The 20593-nt window shown below is 40.9% G+C and overlaps 1 protein-coding gene across 1 annotated transcript; it reads right to left on the bottom strand.

The window, feature by feature from the left end:
• Positions 1–601: 601 nt before the first annotated feature.
• On the bottom strand, positions 602–12837 carry CEP57L1 (centrosomal protein 57 like 1). The gene is made up of 11 exons (XM_088522283.1): positions 12775–12837; positions 11176–11323; positions 9514–9693; positions 8796–8917; positions 8267–8383; positions 7882–7959; positions 6057–6152; positions 5264–5341; positions 4938–5167; positions 3039–3195; positions 602–1042 (listed from the first exon to the last, which is right to left on the bottom strand). The coding sequence occupies exons 2-11, from the start codon at positions 11318–11320 to the stop codon at positions 818–820; spliced, it is 1428 nt and encodes a 475-aa protein (XP_088378409.1). The 5' UTR covers positions 11321–11323; positions 12775–12837; the 3' UTR covers positions 602–817.
• Positions 12838–20593: the final 7756 nt, after the last annotated feature.

Raw genomic sequence — 20593 nt, 5'->3', positions numbered from 1 at the left:
GAATTGAGCCTGTAGGAAGCTACGGAAGGTTTTATGGAGCCATTCAGTTAAATGTTACAGCTAGTGGAGCTGTACACTGAAAGCACTTGCAACACAGCAAGTACATTTCTGAAAATGCCTTTTTTTTTCTTTCTCCCTTGAGCCATCCTGGGGCTTGATGGAAAGAAATGCTACAGAGCTACAACCGTTGCCTTGGAAAGAAAGACTCCAAACAAGCCAAAAAACCTGACAAGTCTCCCTCCTTGCCTTTTGCGTATCCACCTCTGCTCCTTAACCCTCTTGTTTCCTTCTCATGTCACATGCAGTATCGCAAGTCCTGAGCCTATTAACACTATCAGTAAAGCTTACAGAGTAGTAATAATAATAACAATAATATAAATAGGAGACAATACACCCTTTTCAGCTTCAGTTGCAATGATCCAACTCTTCAGTTAGAGAAAAAAAATCCCTTCCCTTTTATTTGAATGGGAGCACTGGTTGCACTGGAAAAGCAAAGTGTAGGTATCTTTGGGGTACAAAGGAAAACTCACAGATTGCATAATATTTTAAGTGTAAAACAGCTATCAAGTTTTATTTGACACATTAATAAGCACCTTATAAATACATTAAAAATGCTTTATTAAAAGTCAGTGTAGTGGAACTACAGTCAGGCTACATGGAAGTTGATTCTGAGGTGAACAAACTAACTGACCTACTAGTGTCCAGGCAGCTTCGAATGTGAAATGCTATGTCTATTTTATTTTTAAAAGCCACTTACTGAAATTCAAAAATGACTAGTTAATAAATGACTAGGCTTTTAACATGGAAGATTTTACAGTTATCGCTCCCACATGATATCATCTCTTTTCAGTGTAGACTGCAGTTTCTGCACGTTTTTTAAGAGCTGAAGAGAGCTCTTGCTTTTCTGCCCAGGGCAAGCCTTAGACTTACTTTCTCCTATAGCAACTTGACTTTCCTTTGTTTCCTTTTGGTCACCACATTTTAGTTTGATGTGTGCTGCCTCTTGCTTCATTTTTTGCATTTTCTGCTTTATTTTTTGGACCTAGAAAGAAAGATTACCATTATAATGTTACATGTTCAGAAAACAGATTGATGTATAGTTTACCAGATTTCAACCAAATTCAAGATGTCTAACACACTCCTTCAAAAATGCTAAAACCTACTTTCTACTAAGTGTATAATTTCTTATTGAAACAGAAAATTGAGCTCGCCCACAATCAACAGGTGGTTGAACCTCAAAAACACACATTTATACACACTCTCCAAAGGAGAGTAAAGGAGAGCCTGAAATATGATCTGCTATCACCACTTTCTGTTTATCACTGGCTTTTTCCATTTCAAATGGAAATTTACTCTAATCAAAAAGGAAAGCTACCGATGAATACTATATCTTATCAGTTACTCTAAGTAGTTTACTTGGAAGGCCGCTAGCAAAATACATAACAGAATAAATATGGTTGAATTACCACAGAATGTGTTTTTTTAAAAAAATGACAAGAGAATGCCTTGACTCATATTTGGCATGAAAAGGTCACTGCTAAAGATAGAATTAAGCTGGAAGTGTCCCACATGCCAATTTAGGCTTCAAGTCCATTTCTATAAATGAGTAGCTTTAATTGCATTCAGGAACATATTATTAACTGTCAAATACAGAGACGGCTACAGTGTTTTCAATGTGAAAGGTTTACAATACAGAAATTTGTATCAGAAATACAATGACTGCCCTGTGCAGAGGACAACTGGAAGTGTCTGTGCATGTAAGCACCAGAAGAAACAATATAGAGCAAGGCTTAGAGGAGTGCTCTGTATCGATAACCAGGTCATCACGGGCAGCAGCCAAACAGATAAACACCAGAATGTGCTGTTCACATCAGGGCCAGAAGGCGTGTGCTCCGATAAGGGCACACCACAACACAGACGACGTGCCATTCGTGCCCCTGTCATCCCCAAAAGCAAGAGGAAGGCAAACTGAGGACATGTAAAATGAAGACACAAAGGTGCTCTTGCTGCCTGTTATCTTAGGCTTCATGGAGGGATTCAAGCCAGCAAGATTCTGAGATTCGGAGAACCATGCTGTAATAATTGTTGACTCCTTGAGAGTTAGCAAGATTTATCCAAAAAAAACAGTCGTCATTGCCAAGCAAGAGGAACCCATGTGAGACAGGCCATAGTCAATGGCCTATGTCCATGTCGCTAACATGTGACCCTGGCAAGACTGTTTTGACATAACCATCTTGGTGCTTGCAAACATGTGGACAAAAAATGTCTGGGCAATAAAATTTATCAAAGAATAAATGCAAGTGAAATAGACTTACTTATAGTCTTACTAACTTATAGTTAAAGTACTTACTTACAAATAAAGATAATATTTAATTATCTTTCCCTTCCATAAGGTCTCACACAGTTTTGTTTTGTTTCCTATGCAAACCAAGTTCTTAGATGTACCTATTTATCCTGAAACATCAGATGGAGGAGCAGAAAAATATCAGATGGTACCGTGGGTTGTATTTCCTATCACATATTCCAAGCCAAGCTGCTACAAGGGGTTTAAGCAGCTCACCTACAGATTTCATATGGGCATCCATGCATGCTACACTGTTGCCTATGGATCTGTAACAAACACTGTTAGGATGCATATGTTTAAGAGTTAAAGAGACAAAGGTTTGTCCAACTATGATTACAGAGAAGCTGCATTCAGCAAAATATTTGGTTAATAAAAGGCCTCAGTATTTCAGTAATGTAAAAAGACGCATAAGCAGTATAGGAATTAGAGCTTCTGTTTTGTTCATTCCTGTATTGCAGATGTGCCCCAGGACCAGAAGCTACCCTGCCAGCATACACATCTGGCTGTCAACTGTAAGCACATTTTCTTAATCAAAGGGAGTAACTGGAGGTACAAAACCACTCAGCAATCTAATTTTAAGTCACCTATATTTGAACACCCTGGCTTAAGACGACAGTGACATTTTAATTAATGACAACAGGAGGCAGAGTTGTAGCAATTATTAAATTAGTGTGTTACTAACTAGACAGCTTACATTTTTTCTTACACTAGTCTGATGCTTTTTTAGTTTGGATATTTGCTCGCCTTTAATCTCCATTTTTTTTACAAGGCAATCCAGTTGCCGTTCTAAGTCTTCGCAAACTTCAGAGTTGTGAGTTTCCTGTATCTGCTTTGAAAGTTCTTTATGCTCACTGTTAAAGACAAACACACACACACACACAAAAAAAAAAAAAAAAAAAAAGGTGCTCATTATATAGCCTCAAAGATTTACTCCAATACTTTTGTTTTACTGTGTGTGTTGCTAGTTGTCTCCTCTGGAATACAACGACTTAGCATTATTTACTGTCTCACACAATACACATTCATCTGAAATATATTCACAGTAGAAAGGAAGAAGCTTTTTCCATTGCGTCCGATTTTCTTATTCCAAATATTTAGCTCATGAGCATCTTAGAACCTCCTCACTAGCCACAATCATAACAAGTACATGTGTAACACTGTGCAAAATGAGAATTTGGAAAGTGAACAGAAGCCAACAGTAGCTACGCAATGCAGTATTTTCACCTCCTGCCCAGTTTAGTGCAAACAAAAAAAGCCCTTCTTTAAACTACTACATTTTAAATTATAGTTCTTCTGACAGATCATTCCAATTAAAAGATTCTACTCAAAGACCAGCTGCAAGGTGAGCTGCTTTGTGGAGCTAATGAAAAGGAATAGTCTAAATGTACTTGATATCTGGATCTTTGTACTAGTCAAAATACAGGAAAGACCTCTCAATAAGGCCTTATATAAATAATCTCTATGCAGAGATCATGGCTTCTTCTCTGACTTCTGAGTAAAGTGTTGCTCCTTGCCAATTTAATTGAAGTGACTGGTTGTTTCTATCTTAAAATAAATAAATAAATAAATAAAAATTCTGCCCTTGGATTGACATTTCATTAGTAAAAACACAAGTGCTTTTCAAAGAAGAATTTGGCTGACAGTATCAAATAATCCACAGCTTTTAGGATGACAGACTAGAACTTTTATTTTGTTATTAAGATGGGAATCTGGAAATCCTAATAGAAGCTCAATACACACTTTGGATTATATGTAGGAAGCCTAGAGTACCAAGGATTATTGAGTGCCAAAAGGGACATCAAGGATTTTAAACCAGTGCCAGGGTCGTAACTGGTTTAACCAACACATCCCTTGTTCAACTAAGAGCATGGCTGCTTGAAATCCACACCCACTTGTAAGGCTTGAAAGATACATTTACTCCTGTCTTGTGTTTTAACCTCTCCAGGCTCTGCCCACTTCCCTGTCAGGTGGCAAGGATGATGTGTCCCTCTTTCACAGCCCCATTACAGGACTGGCAAGTTCTCCTGCTGTTGATAGGGAACAAATCCCAGAGCGTCTCAGCACAAGGATCAGATAAGCATCAGGCTAGTGTGGAGGCAGCACAGGAAGAGTGAGGACACAGCAACACAGGTTAGACTTTGTGACAAGATTATTCCTACCACTGCTGCAATGACCTATGTGGGCTCCCAAACCGACGGCCTGCTGCAGGCCTACTCAATGCTAGGACAACCTTTGCAGCCTTCTCCAGCAGAACAGTCTTGGTGGACTTGGTAGAACTTACAGTATGTTTAAAAATTCAAAACAAGTTCAGACATGAAAGGCTTTTTATTTGCTGTAGCTGTTCCCTTAGCAGAAAGAGGGTTAAGCACAGGATGTGGAAGGAGAAGAAACCCTGCTGAATGTTGCTTGCTCACAAGATCAACTATCACCAGAACAAAAATGATTTCCCAAATGAGAAAAATCCTATTAATCAGACCTGCTTAGACTATTCTCTCCACTAACAGCCCAACACCTCAAACAGGTTCAAGTACAGCCTGCCTGACACTTCTCAGGGCTACAGCTGAAGTCACTCCTAATACCAGAGATTACTCACAAGCTCATTTGGCCCAGCTCATCTTCTATGGCCAACAGAATGTCAGAAAGATTTCTGGTGACAGTAGATGACGTGGAACAAGAAGATACAGACTTTGAAGCAACAGTTTGTCTTGAAATTCCAGTTGCAGCTCCCTCTTCGCCTCGTGATGAGAAACGAGGGTTGCGATGCTTCATAATATGCAGCACGCTTTGTACATTTGCACTAACAGAATGGCTGGAGCTGGCAGACTTAAAAGAAGAATTATTAAGTGAGAAAAAACTTCAATGAAGACACTTATTAAAGCTGTAGATGCCAATTTAGTAAGAACATTTATTTATACTCACCTTCCCAGCCACGAAAGGTAGCACACCAGCCCTAACATGAAATTGTGGGAGACACATTTTCTTCCCAGCAGGACTTTTCTTCTGTAAGAAAAAAAGGAAAAGACAAGAAATATCAATGTGCTGGCCCAACAGTAAAATCCTGAACTTACCAAAAAACAACAGAAAAAAAGTAAAATTCAAATAAACAAGCAGTGAAATGCATCATCTTAGTTTCCCTCTTAAAAAAAAAAAAAAATCCATCCCATATGTGGAAGAAGTAGGATTTTCCAACAATAACAACTAAGTAAATTCTATTCCAGATGCACTTAGCAGATAGCTTGACAAATAGATTAACATTAGAAACTGGGCATTGCTTACTTAGGTTTGCAAAAACAGAGTTGCAAAATTTTGACCAACATGTAATGTGTGTTGCTAAATGAATTCTCTTGATTTCAACATTCCCCCCTCCACACACCATCTTAAAACTGCTTAGTTCAATTTGGTTTTGGAACTGATTTTTTCCAGATAAACTGCAAAACAGCTAAGACAGGACAAGGAGGCAGGCAGTAAAACTGTAACAGAGGTTACTGTCATGCTGGTGAGGGTGCTAATAGCCTTATTCCAACTTTAATTACGAGACAGGATTGGGAGGTTAGAAGAAAGAGGTATTCAGTGCTGCTCTTCCCCTGGAAAGGGAATAAAGCACTGCAGACAAACCCAGGGCCTCTTGTGTCACCACTTTTTGCAAATTCCTCTCTCGGTGCAAGTGAGATCCTATCAGCAACACTATGCTAATGGCAAACTGTCATGTTACCTTCTTGGTTTTCTTCTTTCTCCTTTCCTTTTTGGGTTCATTTTGAGACGAAACCAAGGACAACAACATTCTATTTACCTCAAATCCAGCTTGAAGCTGTGAGAAAAAGCAGAAAAAAGGAATCATTTAATGTAATACCAGAAGTCTGAAATCACATGGTCTGATTAATGCCCTCCTTCGTGCACGGATGAGAATCAATTAAGGGCACTATTAGCTCTTCTGTTTGGGAAGCATAAGCTATGTTACAAAAGAATGAATAGACTACGAGAGTGGCATGGCACTAGGCAAATCTGGCAGCACTGCCTTAGAAATTCCTAATTTCATATCCAGCTGCAGTTGATGTATTCCTCTGCTATGACACCTAGCAACTGAGTAAGCCAATTTTGCTGCATGCTAGGGGTGTGCTCATAAAATCCTGGATAGCATGAACATTTGGATCTTACAATTTGGGGGCAGATAGAACTGAGCCCATCCATGTAACACTGCTGGACAATCCAGGGATTGCTCTGCAGTTTTTAGTTGATATAAAGACAAGTTATAAGTAAGCAAAGTATCCATTCCAATTAAAAATACGACAAGGACTGTGTTTTAGCATGTATAACAGACTTGGACGAACAGTGCTAGAAGTTTACAACTAATGAGAGAGTATTCTGACTTTACTGTCAAAAGGATGCTGAAGCAGCCACCGTCCACCTACTGTTTCCCCAAGGAGATCCAACAAATCAAAATCAATCCGGCAGAGAACTTAGGTAGGAGCAACACTCGTTTAGGACTCAGTTTACTACACTGAAGTTCTTTCTTGAATGCTTGTTTATACTACTGCTAAGGTCAGACTATCTGCGCTGGGAAAGTTGTTCTTGCTATGTTTCTCAGAAGATGAAATCTCCATACTAGGCTTTCTGCTCGGTGGCAACAGAAATAGTTCAAGAAACCCCCCAAAACTGCAACTTTTCAGCTGTGGCATTCTGTTGGAAGATGGTCATGTCTCTGAGCTATAATCTGCGTGTTATTTCAAGGGTCCTGGACTGATGAAAGCCAATGGGTTTTGGAAGACTTATAGAAAGTGATTGCAATAAGGAATTAATTTAAGCTGTTTGCTGTGCTTACAGCTAGGTTCTTATAATATTATTCTTCAGCTTTCATCCCTCCCCTGGGAATGTCACCACAAACTGCCCTCTTTCAGATTGCCTGCTACTTCTCACAAAGTGAGGGTCAGAAAACCTGAAGTCACTCTGCCCCTTTTAGAAAAGGTCACTGTTTTCCTTTGATTTTGCTCCCTGGGCAATACTCCTCTCTCATTTGGATGCTAGCCCCACAGGAACAGACTATGAACTCATCGAACAGTGAACTATTCAAACTCTCATTTAACAAACAGTGTAACAGTACCACTGATGCAAGACTTCTCCAAGAATAATCCAGTGTATCAGATTCCAGCAAATCTTCAAAAGATGAAGACAAACAAAACAACCAACCTTACTTGGTTGGTTTCTTATATGATTCTCTTTCTAATTGCTGTAAGCTAAAGTTATCTGATTTAATTGCAGTTTGTTTACAAATTCATTTTCTACTCAGATCACTTATAGCAGCTTTGTGGCTGATGAACTGTACTATTAACAACAACAACTACTGGAATCTTCCTTGAGCAAGACCTGCAAGACATCAGACAAGTTTTCTGTTACACAGCTTTTACTCAGTCCAACTAGCATTGTAGGAGTTCTTCCTAGCTAATCATCATGTGGAATTTTAAAGTAATAAAAAAAAAAAAACAGGGAGAGTAACTTACTTTAGTAACAAGAAAAGATAAACTAAAGCCTTTTCAATCTACCTGAGCAGCTTTGTCTTGCATTAGCTTGCGCTGATGTTCCTCTTTACAAAGCTTTTCTTCTAAGTGTTTGATCTTGTCCTGAATTTGAAGGCAAAATGCTCAGTCACACTTCAGTCTGTCACACTGAATCAGAAGCATGAAGTTGCTTGCAATTGTAATCTAGGATAAAACAGGACTGTTCTGGGTCTTCCTTAAGGCCCAGAATGAAAAAAACAGAGAAATGAAGCCAAGATAGGAGGCACTCAACAATTATTGTATTGTATTGTCATTGTATTATCATAGCTCTAGCAGAGGAAACCTCTGCAAAACTTAGGACTATTAACATTATGCCATATAAATCATATCACATGAATGACTTTCAGACTGTCACTTCATGCCTGCTTACCTCTGCAATCCTCTGAGTAGCAGTAAGTTTAAGACACTGCTTTTCTAGCACTTCAAGCTTTTCAAGTTTCGCATGCAACTCCACCCGGTTCTGATTTTTCTCCTTCTGAAGCTTGGTCTGAAAAAAGTAAGCAGAAGTTGAGTTGGTAGCCAACTGAAATTGTTTCAGACAGTAAAATAGTAAACACTCCACAGAAAATATTTCTACCTAGTTTAAATTTCATATTTTTTTAAATTACAATGTGATGAAAAATACTAGCCAGACAGAGACAACTCAAGTCTCTGGCAGTCTCTTTGTCTACCAAATATGCAGGTATTGACATGATTGTGCTCATCAGGAATTCCACCCAGGGAGTCTTTTTGTACAATTCATTGAATGGTTGGCATTGGCAAATCAGATAGTAAATTGCTAATTTGCTGTCAACCTGAGCAGAGCTGAGGAAGAACGAGGGACAAACAATTTAAATCTTACACATTTCTGTACTTTTGCACTGCATTACTACTTTGTTAGTTTTGTTTAAAAGCCTCACCTGCTGTTCTAAAACCAATTTTTTCTCCATCTCTGCACTGGAAACCATTTTCTTCATGTAATCCAGCTGTTTCTCCAGCAGGGAGCAGCGGGATTGTGCTGCATTTAACTGCACACTTACATCTACAGAGAGATGCAGAGACATTCAGTACAGCAACAGCATTCACACATTTAGCCAGTCTGTCAATTCTTTTGAAGAGCTCTCTAGTCCCCCAAAACATGAAAGGTAAGGTTTGTTGGATGGAATAAGACACATAGTTAAAAACACATTCTATACAAGACATAAAAACCAGGATGCTTTTTTGGAGCTAGACACTAATATGATTTCCAAAGGTATAAGCACTGAAATTACTTTCATTTATACCAGTAGATACCTAACCCGAATTTGGTTTCTTCCTTTCCCCTCATTTCTTCTCAAGTTAGCAGTGCTATCCAGGTAAACAGCTGTTTGCTTATTGTAGGAGTTAAATATATCACCTGAAATTTTCTCCTTCTTTAAAACATCATCATGGGGTAAACACTATTTGATTAATATACATAAAAATTGTATTTACAGTTATCAGGCAGGACTATACACCTGCCTAATTCTGAAGCAAAAAAAAAAAAAAAAAAAAGAGGGATAGGAAATGGTGTTAATTAGCAACTTGCCAAAATAAGCATTCCCTGGATTACATAGTCTTTGAGTTGTTGCGACTCCTCCTTATGATTCAGAGAAATACCTTTCCTCTGTTGCATCAGTTCTTGATGTGAGATGTCCTTTTTGTAGGATTCCTGCTCTAAGGCCTTCTTATACCGAGCAGCTTCTGCAGAGAGGCTGCACAGATTATCCTCTGCCTGCGACCTCTCCAGCTCGAGGCGGCGGATCTTTTCTTGAAGGGTTTTCAGGGCCGATACCACAGCTAGCAAACAATGCAGCAGTTACACTCTAAGCTCTTACAACAATTCCTTTTTCTTATTGTTTCTGTAAACCACTTCAATGAACAAAACACTATACCGACTTTCTTCCTAGGATCTCCCCTAAAGTGAATAATGATATTTCCCAACAAAGCAACACACTCAAAACATATTTAGGAAAAAAAAATGCTATATAACTGAGCTATAAAGCACGAGTTCTATGAGCAAAGCTATTTTCATAAATGTCAGTAAGCACAAATAAATCATACGAAATTAAATAGGACAAAGCCTAGCACTTAGGAGTATGAGTATCTGCTTGCACAGAAGCAGGGAGAAGAGGTTTCAAAGTAAGCTCACGAGTTTGGATGTAGTGCAGCTGATTTGGACGGATAATAAGGACACTGCAGGGAAGGAAAGAGACACAAAGGAATGTTTTAGTAGAGGGTGCCTTCTAAAGACTTTGCTGTTTCAAAAGGTAACAATTCAAATTTCAAACTTCTGGCATCAAGTAATATTTTAAACCATAAGAATGAACGTGCAAGATTTTGCTTTTAGCCTCAAATTGAAAGAAAAGTGAAAACTACATCAAAACTAAAATCACCGTTCCAACTTCAATTACAAGAGAAAGTCTATCAGGTCTTCAGAAACCAGATATACTTGTGGATGCCTAAGGTACATTCTGTAACAAGTGAAATGTCTTTTCTGACATTTCCCAAACGGCAATATTTTCTCTATACCAGTATTCTGGGTGGAGGAATACTCAGCAAAGAGCATTAAACTCGTAACGGCATTAAACTGCGCATTTTAATATAAAACCTCCCAAACTCAATTAAGCTAATTAAGGAAAAAACAGAGTGGCTTTCTCTCTGTGCAGTAAATCTGGCCTTTCAGGTAGACTGAGTATCTATGCGTGAAACAGCACGTGGTATTACTCCTCATTGCCTCATTATGGTATTGAGAGTAAATAACTTGCAAATGTAACAGAACTGAGTGCGTATTTCCCACAGACCAATATGCTGATACCTGTTTTCTAAAGGACTGTTTTATTCACAAGATCTCTCAAGAAATCATACCACACAAAAAGCTCAAAAGTAATTTTAAGCTAGAGGGAGTTAAATAATACCATGTATGCCCAACCTCAAGCCAGAGGAGCACATTAATAAACTTCTGTTGTCGTTTTAGTCATGAACTGCTTCAGATGAGTTGGAAACATTCTCCTTTGCTTTCAGAGGAAGTCTGACAATTTTAAAGTTAAACAATTTTCAAAGCCAAAGTTTATAAGGATGTTCGAAGCCCCACGGCAGTTTCCATTCCAGACGTATGACTTCAGGGACTACTCCCTCAGGACACATATACATCCTGTCTCAATGTCAGTCTAATAATCACAGCAGGTCACTGAACAGAGTAAAACAGAATGGGGAGTTTGCTCTAGAGATTTCACATGGAACAATTAAAAAGACCACTTTATGGATATATTTTGGCTTTACCTTGGTTGTTGGGGAGAGGTGATAGCCCGTCACCAGCAACAGCCGCCAACTTCTTGGGTTCTTTAGAAGCAAAGGCTGCAGGAAGTGTTTTATCTGGTGGCTGAAGAGAGCTTCCTACGAACCTGTACTTTGATTCAGAATCCATAGCCTGTAGGAAGAGAGATATATAATGCCAGCATGACCTTAATGAATTATGTACCAGTGACAATGTTTTCAAGGTACATCGCTGGACAGTCCCTGACTCTGTTTACATCAAACCAGATTGTTTGGTCAAAATAAACAAATAAATCACAAACACACATATACAGACATACGCACAGGAATCTTTTATTTTAATGCAATTTCAAAGCAATGCCTTTTATATCACTCATAGTAGCTCTCCTCAACTAACTGAAGCTATGTAAGATTTTTCTTGGTTATTTCTAATTATTTTTTCTTTTAAAAGTTTAAGATTGACACTTTTCTACTATCTGTTTTACAGACTTCTGCATTTGCCTGTCAGTGGTCTCTGTAAAACTAGCACTGAGGTTTCACAGCCTGTTTTCACTCACAGCCTCCTCTGTGCTTTGACACTTGTCTTTTTACCTTTGTGGGTATAAATAATAAGACACTGTGCCCAAACTCTAGCATGGAGAAAACAAAAAGGATATTTAACATGCAGTATTCCCGTGACTACTATCAATAGTGTTTGCATTACCAAACCTATGTATTAAGTCCTGTTTCTCCACTCCCCTTCCGCACCCTTTCATGCTATTTTCTCAGGAGCACATGTGAAGGCTGCATCGTGCCAAGCAGTTATCCTCCTCAGTCTCCAAGACACCAATGGCAAAACTTGCACAAAGTGTCTCACTCAAGAGTGTAAAATATAGGGCAAATTCCTCCATGGCAGCAGAGACATGGCAGTGCCTGCCGCGAGCTGCTACCTGCCACAAAAAGGAGATGCCTACTAACAGGAGGAAGAAACCCTTAGCAAAAGTCACGCAAATATGAAGTGCTTTTACAAGTTGCTCCTGCTGGGGGCAGGAGGGAGGAGGAAGGGCAGAAAGCCCTTTTCCCAGCCATGTTTCTGCACCTCCTCGCTGAGCCGTGTCCCTTCCCCGAGCGGTGGCGCGTCCCCACTTGGCGCCGCTCGGCTGAGCGAGGCATCCTGCAAGCGCCAAGACCGGCCTCTGCCCAGGGGAAAGGCACAGGTTTCAGTTGTTTTGCCATTATAATCCTTCCTGCACGCCGTAGCTTTCTGATTGTTACTGTCTGGAAAACAAAAAAAATCAGCCACGACACTGAATAGAAGGATGGATGAATCTGTTTCTTCCCAATCCACCTACACGTGAGGTTATTGCAGAGGGAAGCGGCGTATGGATTCATGCTCTGCTATAGTCCCCCCCTCTGGTGCACAGTGAATATGAAGTAATTTACTCTACTAGCAAAGCACGGCAGATCATGGGACCAGGCAGCTAGCTAGGGCTAACGAGTGTAACATAAATTCACCCCTTCCTTTGTGTTAACTTTCTTTTGAAAACAGCCCCCCACACACATGCTCTGCTCTTTGGTTCAAACAATCACACCTACTGGATATTCCCAAACATCAGCAAGACTTACCAATTTTACCTTTGCTTCTCAAGCCCCACAAATTGCTGACAGAAAAACAAAAGGTTACAGAAAAGGCCCATAAAAATGCACACGCACACACCCACAACAAACCTTCCACCACTACTATTAGCAGTGGAATGCCACTGTGGAGGTTCTTGCATAAAAAGGACATTTTTACTCCTGCCAGCTAACCGTTTTAGAAGTTTGCATAATCACAGACTCATTTTTCCAACAGCACTCCGGAGGAATCTGGGTTTCTTGCAAGTCTGCAGCTGCTGCACATGAATTTGTTTCCTTGCCACCTCCAGGTAAACAAGTTCTGCTGTTTCCAAGGAGCTGACGACTGCAAGAAGGGCAGCGAGCTGGAGCAAATAACGAATCAAAGAGGGAGGGAATAAAACACCCGGAAATTTAGGATTTTTTAAGCACACAAGTGGTGAAAAAAAACCACCTATCTGGGTAGGGAGGAAGAAAAAGCTTTAGTTCTGTGGGGGAAGGAGGACTAGAGTGAGACAGCTCACCACTCCAGTGCAGGTGAGCATCCAGCCCAATGTGGGGTGCAGCAAGCACACAACCCCATGATTTTACTGGCACAGTAGAGGGGAATTAGCTGCAATCTGGGGCTGAACGGGAAGCTGGGGCTACGTGTAGGAGCACAGCTCGCATTTCCAGGTGTGCAGAACCCTGGCTGCGGATGTAGTCACGGACTCCCTGTGCTGCCCCAGGTTGCTCGGAGCAGGAGGTGGTGCAAACCGGGCTGTGGGACCTGTGGCTACAGCGCTTGTCCTCAGGAGACAACGTCATTGCCTCAATACCGGTTCTCCTAATGTAGGCCAGTCCTTCAGTACCTTAGGAAGTGAGTATCACTTCTGATAGCCCTTGTGCACAGCGCTAGAGCCTACAGCACCACAAGCCTAAGGCCAGGAAATGGATAAAGCCCCTCGGCACCTGGCAAAGGCGAACAAACACCCTAGCCACTTTCAGTCTATTTGCATGAGAAACCTGCCAGGAAATAATTATATAGCGAAAATGCCTCTGGACGCCAGCTGCCCTGCCATCAATGTTTCCCACCATGACTTTTGGACTAAGTTTCCGGACAACCATGTAGGGCAGATCTGTTTCTTAAAGCGGGTTCTGCAGGCTATGCCTGTTGGCGCCCGTCGTGAGCGTGCACAGGGGCTGTCCCCTTCAGCAGCTCCTCTCACCGTGTGCAGGTGGCTCTCAGGCCGCAGAGGAACGCAAGCGAGCATGAGTTTAGCACCTTAAGGCACAGACTTTGCTATTTCATCATGGTCATGCACGCACTGATGTGATCCATACTTATTTTATGTATTTTATAACGGCTGCTGAATGTGGCCTGCACTGAATGCCAGAGCCCTTCACCAGGCTGCAGTAAAAAATAAGTGAAAGTGCAGTGGCTGCTGCCTAGCACGAGTAAACATGCCAAAGTGGGGAGTTGTCCAACATTGCTAAAATCCTAAATGCTACAGAAAGACCTGTTACAACCAGCTCATCCTCCTCCTTCCCTCCTTTCCATTCCTGCCCTCCATTGGTAGCCAGATCCACACAAGTTCCTCAAAAAAAAATCTTTTGAAGAGTCTGAAAATGTTTTGCCCCATATACAGCATGTCACACACTGTAAAGCAACATGTAGAAAGGCATTTCAGAAGCAAACTGTGTCAGAGTCAGGGAAGAACACTGCAGCCTTCCCTAGAAATACACGCCATAGGAATAACGGGAAAGTGTATGGGATGGGACACTAACTTCTCCACTGGCGCATCCCCAGAGGTCCTGGTGTATTCAAATTGCTGCGAGGGCAACATTTTAGCATTTAAGAAACTAGCTGTTGTCAGAATACCTTCAAAGAGGAAGAAAGAGGAGAGGATCAAAGCGTTATTCAGAGTGAAACACAAAGATGACTATCTTCTGACCTAACCTAACCTAAAGGGCACCCACAATTTACAGTGTGTTTTTTTTTTTTCATAAATTGTAAACAAAGTCTCAGATGAATCATGGAATGATTCACTCTTTATCTGGCATGTTAGAAGAGACACTTTAAAGAACTAACACAACACCAGCTATACCAAAAAAGCTCCCATTATGCTGCCTGGTCCCTATCTATTTGAGTCAAATATTGCTGGCAAAAGGTTATTTAGAGGCCATTTGCATGACACAGTTCAAATTGATCTATCTTGTCCCCTTTTACTTTCCAGGGAAAAGCCTTATCGGCTGTACTAGCTGTGCTAATAAATCCTTTTAGCCTCATTCTTGACAGGTAAAGAATAGCCCTTCCTTCGTGGTGACAAAAATAAATAAATAAATAATTGTGTAGGCAAAATTCAATGGTGTTTTGGGAGCATTCGATCACTAGCCTCCTGAGGCAACCACTTTAATTAGCCTGAAACGTATAATCTCACTCGGGGCATATTTAAGTAATTGTTTTTCATGTGACTTATAAATGTGATAGTTGTTCAACTAATACAACATGGAATTAATTACATTAGGATTTGGGGAGCAAGCGAAATAACCATATAGAGAAAAACAAGGGAAAAAGCAAAGATTTTGTGAGACAATCTTTTCAGCAGAGTTCCAACTTGACAGTGTATCAAGGAATCTTGAGTCATAACATCTTTAGAGTTTTGCTGTTGTCTTCAGTGAATACAACATAAATAATTATGTTTCCATGTCTTACATCAGTTCACAGTAATTAAAAAACAACCTTTCTGTAAAAAGCATCAAACGCAAAACAAACTATTATATATAGATGGTCACTTCCTCTCTTCCCTAACAATTCAGTTTCTCTTATCTTTCCCTTTCATCCACCCCTACTTTGTAGTTGCGCCTTTCCCTCATCTATTCTCTTCTCCCTGTATTTACAACATCTTTATTCCTCATTCCTTTGCCTTCATTTTATTTCTCTTTCTCTCTTGTAGCATAAAAAGTTGGGCTTTTTTGAGCAGTGAAAAGAGACATTTTCTCCCACATGAAAATAACTATCAAGTTCCTTCCCTTCATGTGTAGGATCCAGCTCCAAGAGATGCTCTTTGCTCTTAGTACACTAACTGATGTTGAAATTAAAAAGGTTCTCCTCAGTGCTCTCCTTGAAGGATGCCAAATGTTACTTTGCCTCCTCAGAGCTATTCTGTGCTGCTGAGGCCATCCTGCTTCCTCCCATTTATAGCTGCTCAGCTCTGTCACTTCAGCCATCTGAGCAAACTGCTTTTGCCCTGTAGGTTGGAAGCAGCTCTCACAGTTTTCCAGAGAGCTGAGCAATCCTAACAGATCAGAAGGTAGAAGGAAATTATTGACTCTGGCTATCAAACCTTGATTAAAAAGAGGAAGACCTGGCTGTTGTGGAAAGGGAAGGTTTACAAGAAACCTTTTTCACTATAGAAGACTATGTTTCAGCATAGAGACAGAATAATCACAGAATAGGAGGGCAAATGCAGAAAGAGAGAGACATATTAGGGTAAGGTAGGGCAAATATGAGTGTGGGTTGAAGTGACAATTACAGTGAAGAAATACAATGGGGTAGGGGTTAGTTACTGCAGGCACTGACTTATTCACAGTAAACACTTACTGTAGGATAATTTTCTTCTTTTATGTCTCAAATGGGATATGTCTTTTATGTCTTTAATGGGATCACTGAAAGATGGTTCTGGATGTTGCAACTTGCCCTCTAGGTAGATGAAACGGCCTGATTGTGCTATGTGATGCCCCACTATTGCTTTGGAATTTGTTTTCAAAGTAAGCTTGTGTTTTCACCAATACTTTCTCAGAGAAAGTGTCAGTCTCCTCTCATCCATCATCCTTTAACCTAGCCTGCAGATGGAGGAGGAGGTAGATTTTCAGCCAGATATCTACAAAGTCGTGACATGGAAGAGCTGAGAAACACAAAGAGAATAATTGTTTATAGGTTCTGTCTCCTTTTACCTACTGCCACCCCTTCATTTTCTTTTCATATTCTCCCTTGCTCCTGATAACTAGGTGCAAGGCAGAGAACAAGAACTCCATTCATTTTTGTGTTAGGCAACCTAAGGAAAAAATACAGCCAAAAGAAAGCTATTAATAAGAAAAAGATAGGTTTCACTCCTGGCAAGAAATAACCCCTGAAGTCAATTGTTGTTAAAGATACAGCAAATGTGCAAACAGATTTCAGTTTCAGCAACTCATCAACCTTATTTTTGATGACTATTGTGTTAAAGAACGACTTTAAATAATATCATATCTTTCCAGAACTTAAAATACTCATAGCAACATCAAGAAATCCACACTACATGTCCTTGACAAGCACAGTATTGTAAGTATTGATGCCAAATATTGTTTGCATATAAAACTCAGTCCTCCTAAGAAAATACACAAAAGCTACATCATTACTTGCATCTGGAGAGGTCCAGGAAACTGTTACGACATTCAAAGCTATGCAACAGGATACTTGCTTCTCATAGCTGTATATTTAAACTGGCATCACTTCTAAGACACGGGAAAAACCTGAGCAAGTCTATGCTATAAAGCCCTGAAAAAAGGTTGCATATATAAAAAGGAACTTCAATTGATTATCAGTTATCCAAGAGCTCTTTATCCACTGTTACCTTGAAACACAGTTTCTGAGTGCAAATGTGGGTCTCTAGGGACTAAAAATTTTCATGTCTTGTTCCTGCATAAATCCTGCCTACCTAAGTCATAGAGCAAAGGGACCTATAAGGGATTCAGGTGGCAGGACACCTGCCTTTGTAGCATGAGGGCCCTGTGCTGAGTTGGGTTGAGAGTCTTTCCTTCCCTGAACTTGGAAGAGGAGTGGGTACAGCGCCAAAAGAAGCAGTGTGCTCAGTGGGGAGCTAATGAGATGTGCAGGGGTAGAACTGTGAGCATGGATGTGTGCGAATTCCCACCTTTCTCTGGTGCGCGGCACCCTTGTCCTCTCGGGATTCGGAGTCCTTTTCTGGTGGTGGCTGCCAAAATCTGCTCTTTGAAAGAACGAATGAGGAACTCCTGTAGTTTCTTTGCTCTGTGACTTCATTTCACAGGGATGCAGGCCACAGCATTATTCTTTCTGTTACTGCTGCAAAATACAAAGGTCTGTGTTAGTACATGGCCTGCCAAAGGTGTTTAAAAGGCCTATTTGGCTGTCAGCAAATAAAAGACTCCCAATACACAGTGTTCATTTTCTTGTAAAGTGTAGCAAGAGGAAGTGGTGTCCATCTCCCTGATGCTGTTACCCAGTGGTTTAGAGCCCTGGCCAGGAAGTGGGAGTTCAATGGCTTTCCTGGGGAGCTTTCATGCCACATCCCCGACCACCATGCTGGCCTGGGAGGAGGAAGACCAGGAAGGAAATAGGGTGTCACCACCTTTTCGTTTGAAATTATGACCCTATCCACACAAGCCTGTCAGGGACTAGGACAGGGAGAAGGCAGCTGAGGCAAAAGACAAAGTAAAACAGGATGCATCTCTGTCATCTAGTTTAGCCTCTGAAGAGAATCCTGGGTTCTATTCGGGCATTTTTACAGCAAATATTCCTTGGATAAAAAAGCGACACTGACTTGGGAATAGGTGCCAGAAACCAGAAGTCCTCTCTCCTAGGTAAATGGCTATGGCTACAGAGTGGTGCCTCTTTCTTTTTTTTCAAACCCCACATCTCTGCCTTCTTTTCTGGCAAGGAAACACCTGCAGAGAACTCGGTAACTACTTCCCTTCCACCTCCAAGGACATCTAAGCACCTAGGACAGGACCTAAAGATCTAGATCCCCTCGAGCTGAAGTGGACATTGGGCATAAAACTATTCCGTAGTCTTTCCGATGGGAAGATTTGCCCTTCTAAGAAGAAAGCATCTTACTCATCCCTGCTGACCTGAGTTTGGTTCAGATGTATATTCCCAGCCCATGCTAGCCCAGACCACACTGCAGATGTTCAGGCATGTGCTGAGAAGTAAAACAGGCCCGAGCTTTCTCCAACGCCTTATGCTAGAGCTTGCTTGATCAGTGAGGCCAGTCTGTTGAGATGATACATGTGCCTGGGCTTGAAGGCTGGGCTTCAGTTCAAAGACTGTACAGGAGAAGCCTCTGGGTTTCTGGTGTCTCTCCATAAAACAGGAGTCACCGAATTTTGCTTCCTCCGAATAACTTTATTATTTGTTTTAATAAATTTGAAGTTGCATATAATTTGCAAGCAGCTATGAAAGCAGCTATTCCCTTTTTATTTATTTATTTATTTATTTAAAAGAAGGAAGTTGATAAATAATCAAGGAAGGAAATACCAAGGTTTAAAACAGCCATAAAATTGTTTTACTTCATCTTATCATTTTAAAAACCCGAATGCTGTAATTCTGGATGAGTTGCCAGATTGTTTCCTTCATAATTCTGCTTTTCTCTTATCCACTTTTTAGGGATCAAAACAAGCATATTAACTTCAGGCAGTGAAAGCACAGATCAAACAACCGCATTCCCCTAACTTCAGGCTCTGATTAATTCTGCTTGTAGCCTTTGACCTTGATTTCCACAAAGTCTTGTGTTACATACAGAAGCTTGACCCAGTATCGGAAAACTGCAGAGATTTGATTTGGAAAAAGAATAAAGCCACCTTCATCTCCATTACCGAAGCGCTGCAGCAAAACCTATCAAACAAAGAGCTGAAATCTGGAGTTTAAGCCTGGGAGCCAGTTTCACAATCTGTTTCCTGTAGCAAGAGTTCATTTGCAGGCAGTGGAAAAAACAACTTCCAAAAGATAAAAGGCAGTGCTATGACTTTCAATCAATCTTGCCACTCAGTGTGGGAATACAGCATATTCAAGTATAACATCAACACTTCTGTTTTGATTCTGTTTGGTATTGATTACTGATACACGTGGGCATTGTCAGACACAAGCTGCCAGTGCAAACTTGCCATAGGAAAGGCAAGATACATCCGACTCCTGAAGATTAAAAATTAGATAGCAATAAAACAAGCACAAGTGACAGGTCTATTCATAGGCAAAACAGGAGACCCATAATGAGTGACAACACAAAAGGACAGGCAGCCGAAGTGGTAGCTAATATAAAAAGAGAACATAAAAGGCATTAGCAGTGGCATTTTCTTTGAAACCATCGGTGATGACGGGAGGAGGCCCCGACTGCTTAGTCAAGACTCGCATTTATTACAGGAGTGATGATTTGGGTAGATATATTGCTCACAAGGGTTCCAAAGGCCTAGAGGAAGCAGCTGCACGAAGCAGTCCAGGCCTGTTCCAGTCCAGACTGCCGAACAGCAGCAACTTGGAACCGATAACGATTGGCATTTTCATAGGAGGACTGGGGAAAAAAAGAGATCAGCCTTCCTCAAAAAGCGCCAGCAATGCCAGAGAGACATTGAGAGACAGAGAGGCTTGCCTGTCCTGCAAGCTTTGGGGAGACTGAGGCAGAAAGCAGAAGGAGGAGCAGGCGAAGGTGCTGGGCTCTCTGCTCTTCGTGCTTTCGGGATACCTGACATTGCGGCTGCAGGACTGCTTTACGCCAACAGCAGAAAACGTGTGGTTCCGCCCATAGGTCTGTACATTTCTCTTGCCAGCTCTCTGCCAGCCCCAGCAATCACGTAGCCAAGAGGTGGATCAGACCAGGCAACTAACAAAGATGAACTACTTTTTAAAAATAAAAAAAAGGAAGGAGACCATATGACCAGGCAAGCAGCAGCAAAGACACCTATTGGGCTCACTGGGTAGCAGCCTGCACTGAGATTAAAACCTGTGGAACTGCTGCCCAACTGGAACATTACAGAGGTTTTTTTTCGTGTGTGGTTTTAGATTCAGATCTGAAGGCACTGAATTTCACCTGTACAGGTGCCTCTCGCTTTGTTTTGT

Source organism: Tinamus guttatus, unplaced genomic scaffold, assembly GCF_059628265.1.
Source record: "Tinamus guttatus ecotype Peru unplaced genomic scaffold, ASM5962826v1 Tinamus_guttatus_pri_ptg000010l, whole genome shotgun sequence".
Classification (NCBI taxonomy): Eukaryota; Metazoa; Chordata; class Aves; order Tinamiformes; family Tinamidae; genus Tinamus; species Tinamus guttatus.
Note: the sequence above shows the minus strand (reverse complement) of the source record. Positions and strands in the feature narration are given on the sequence as shown.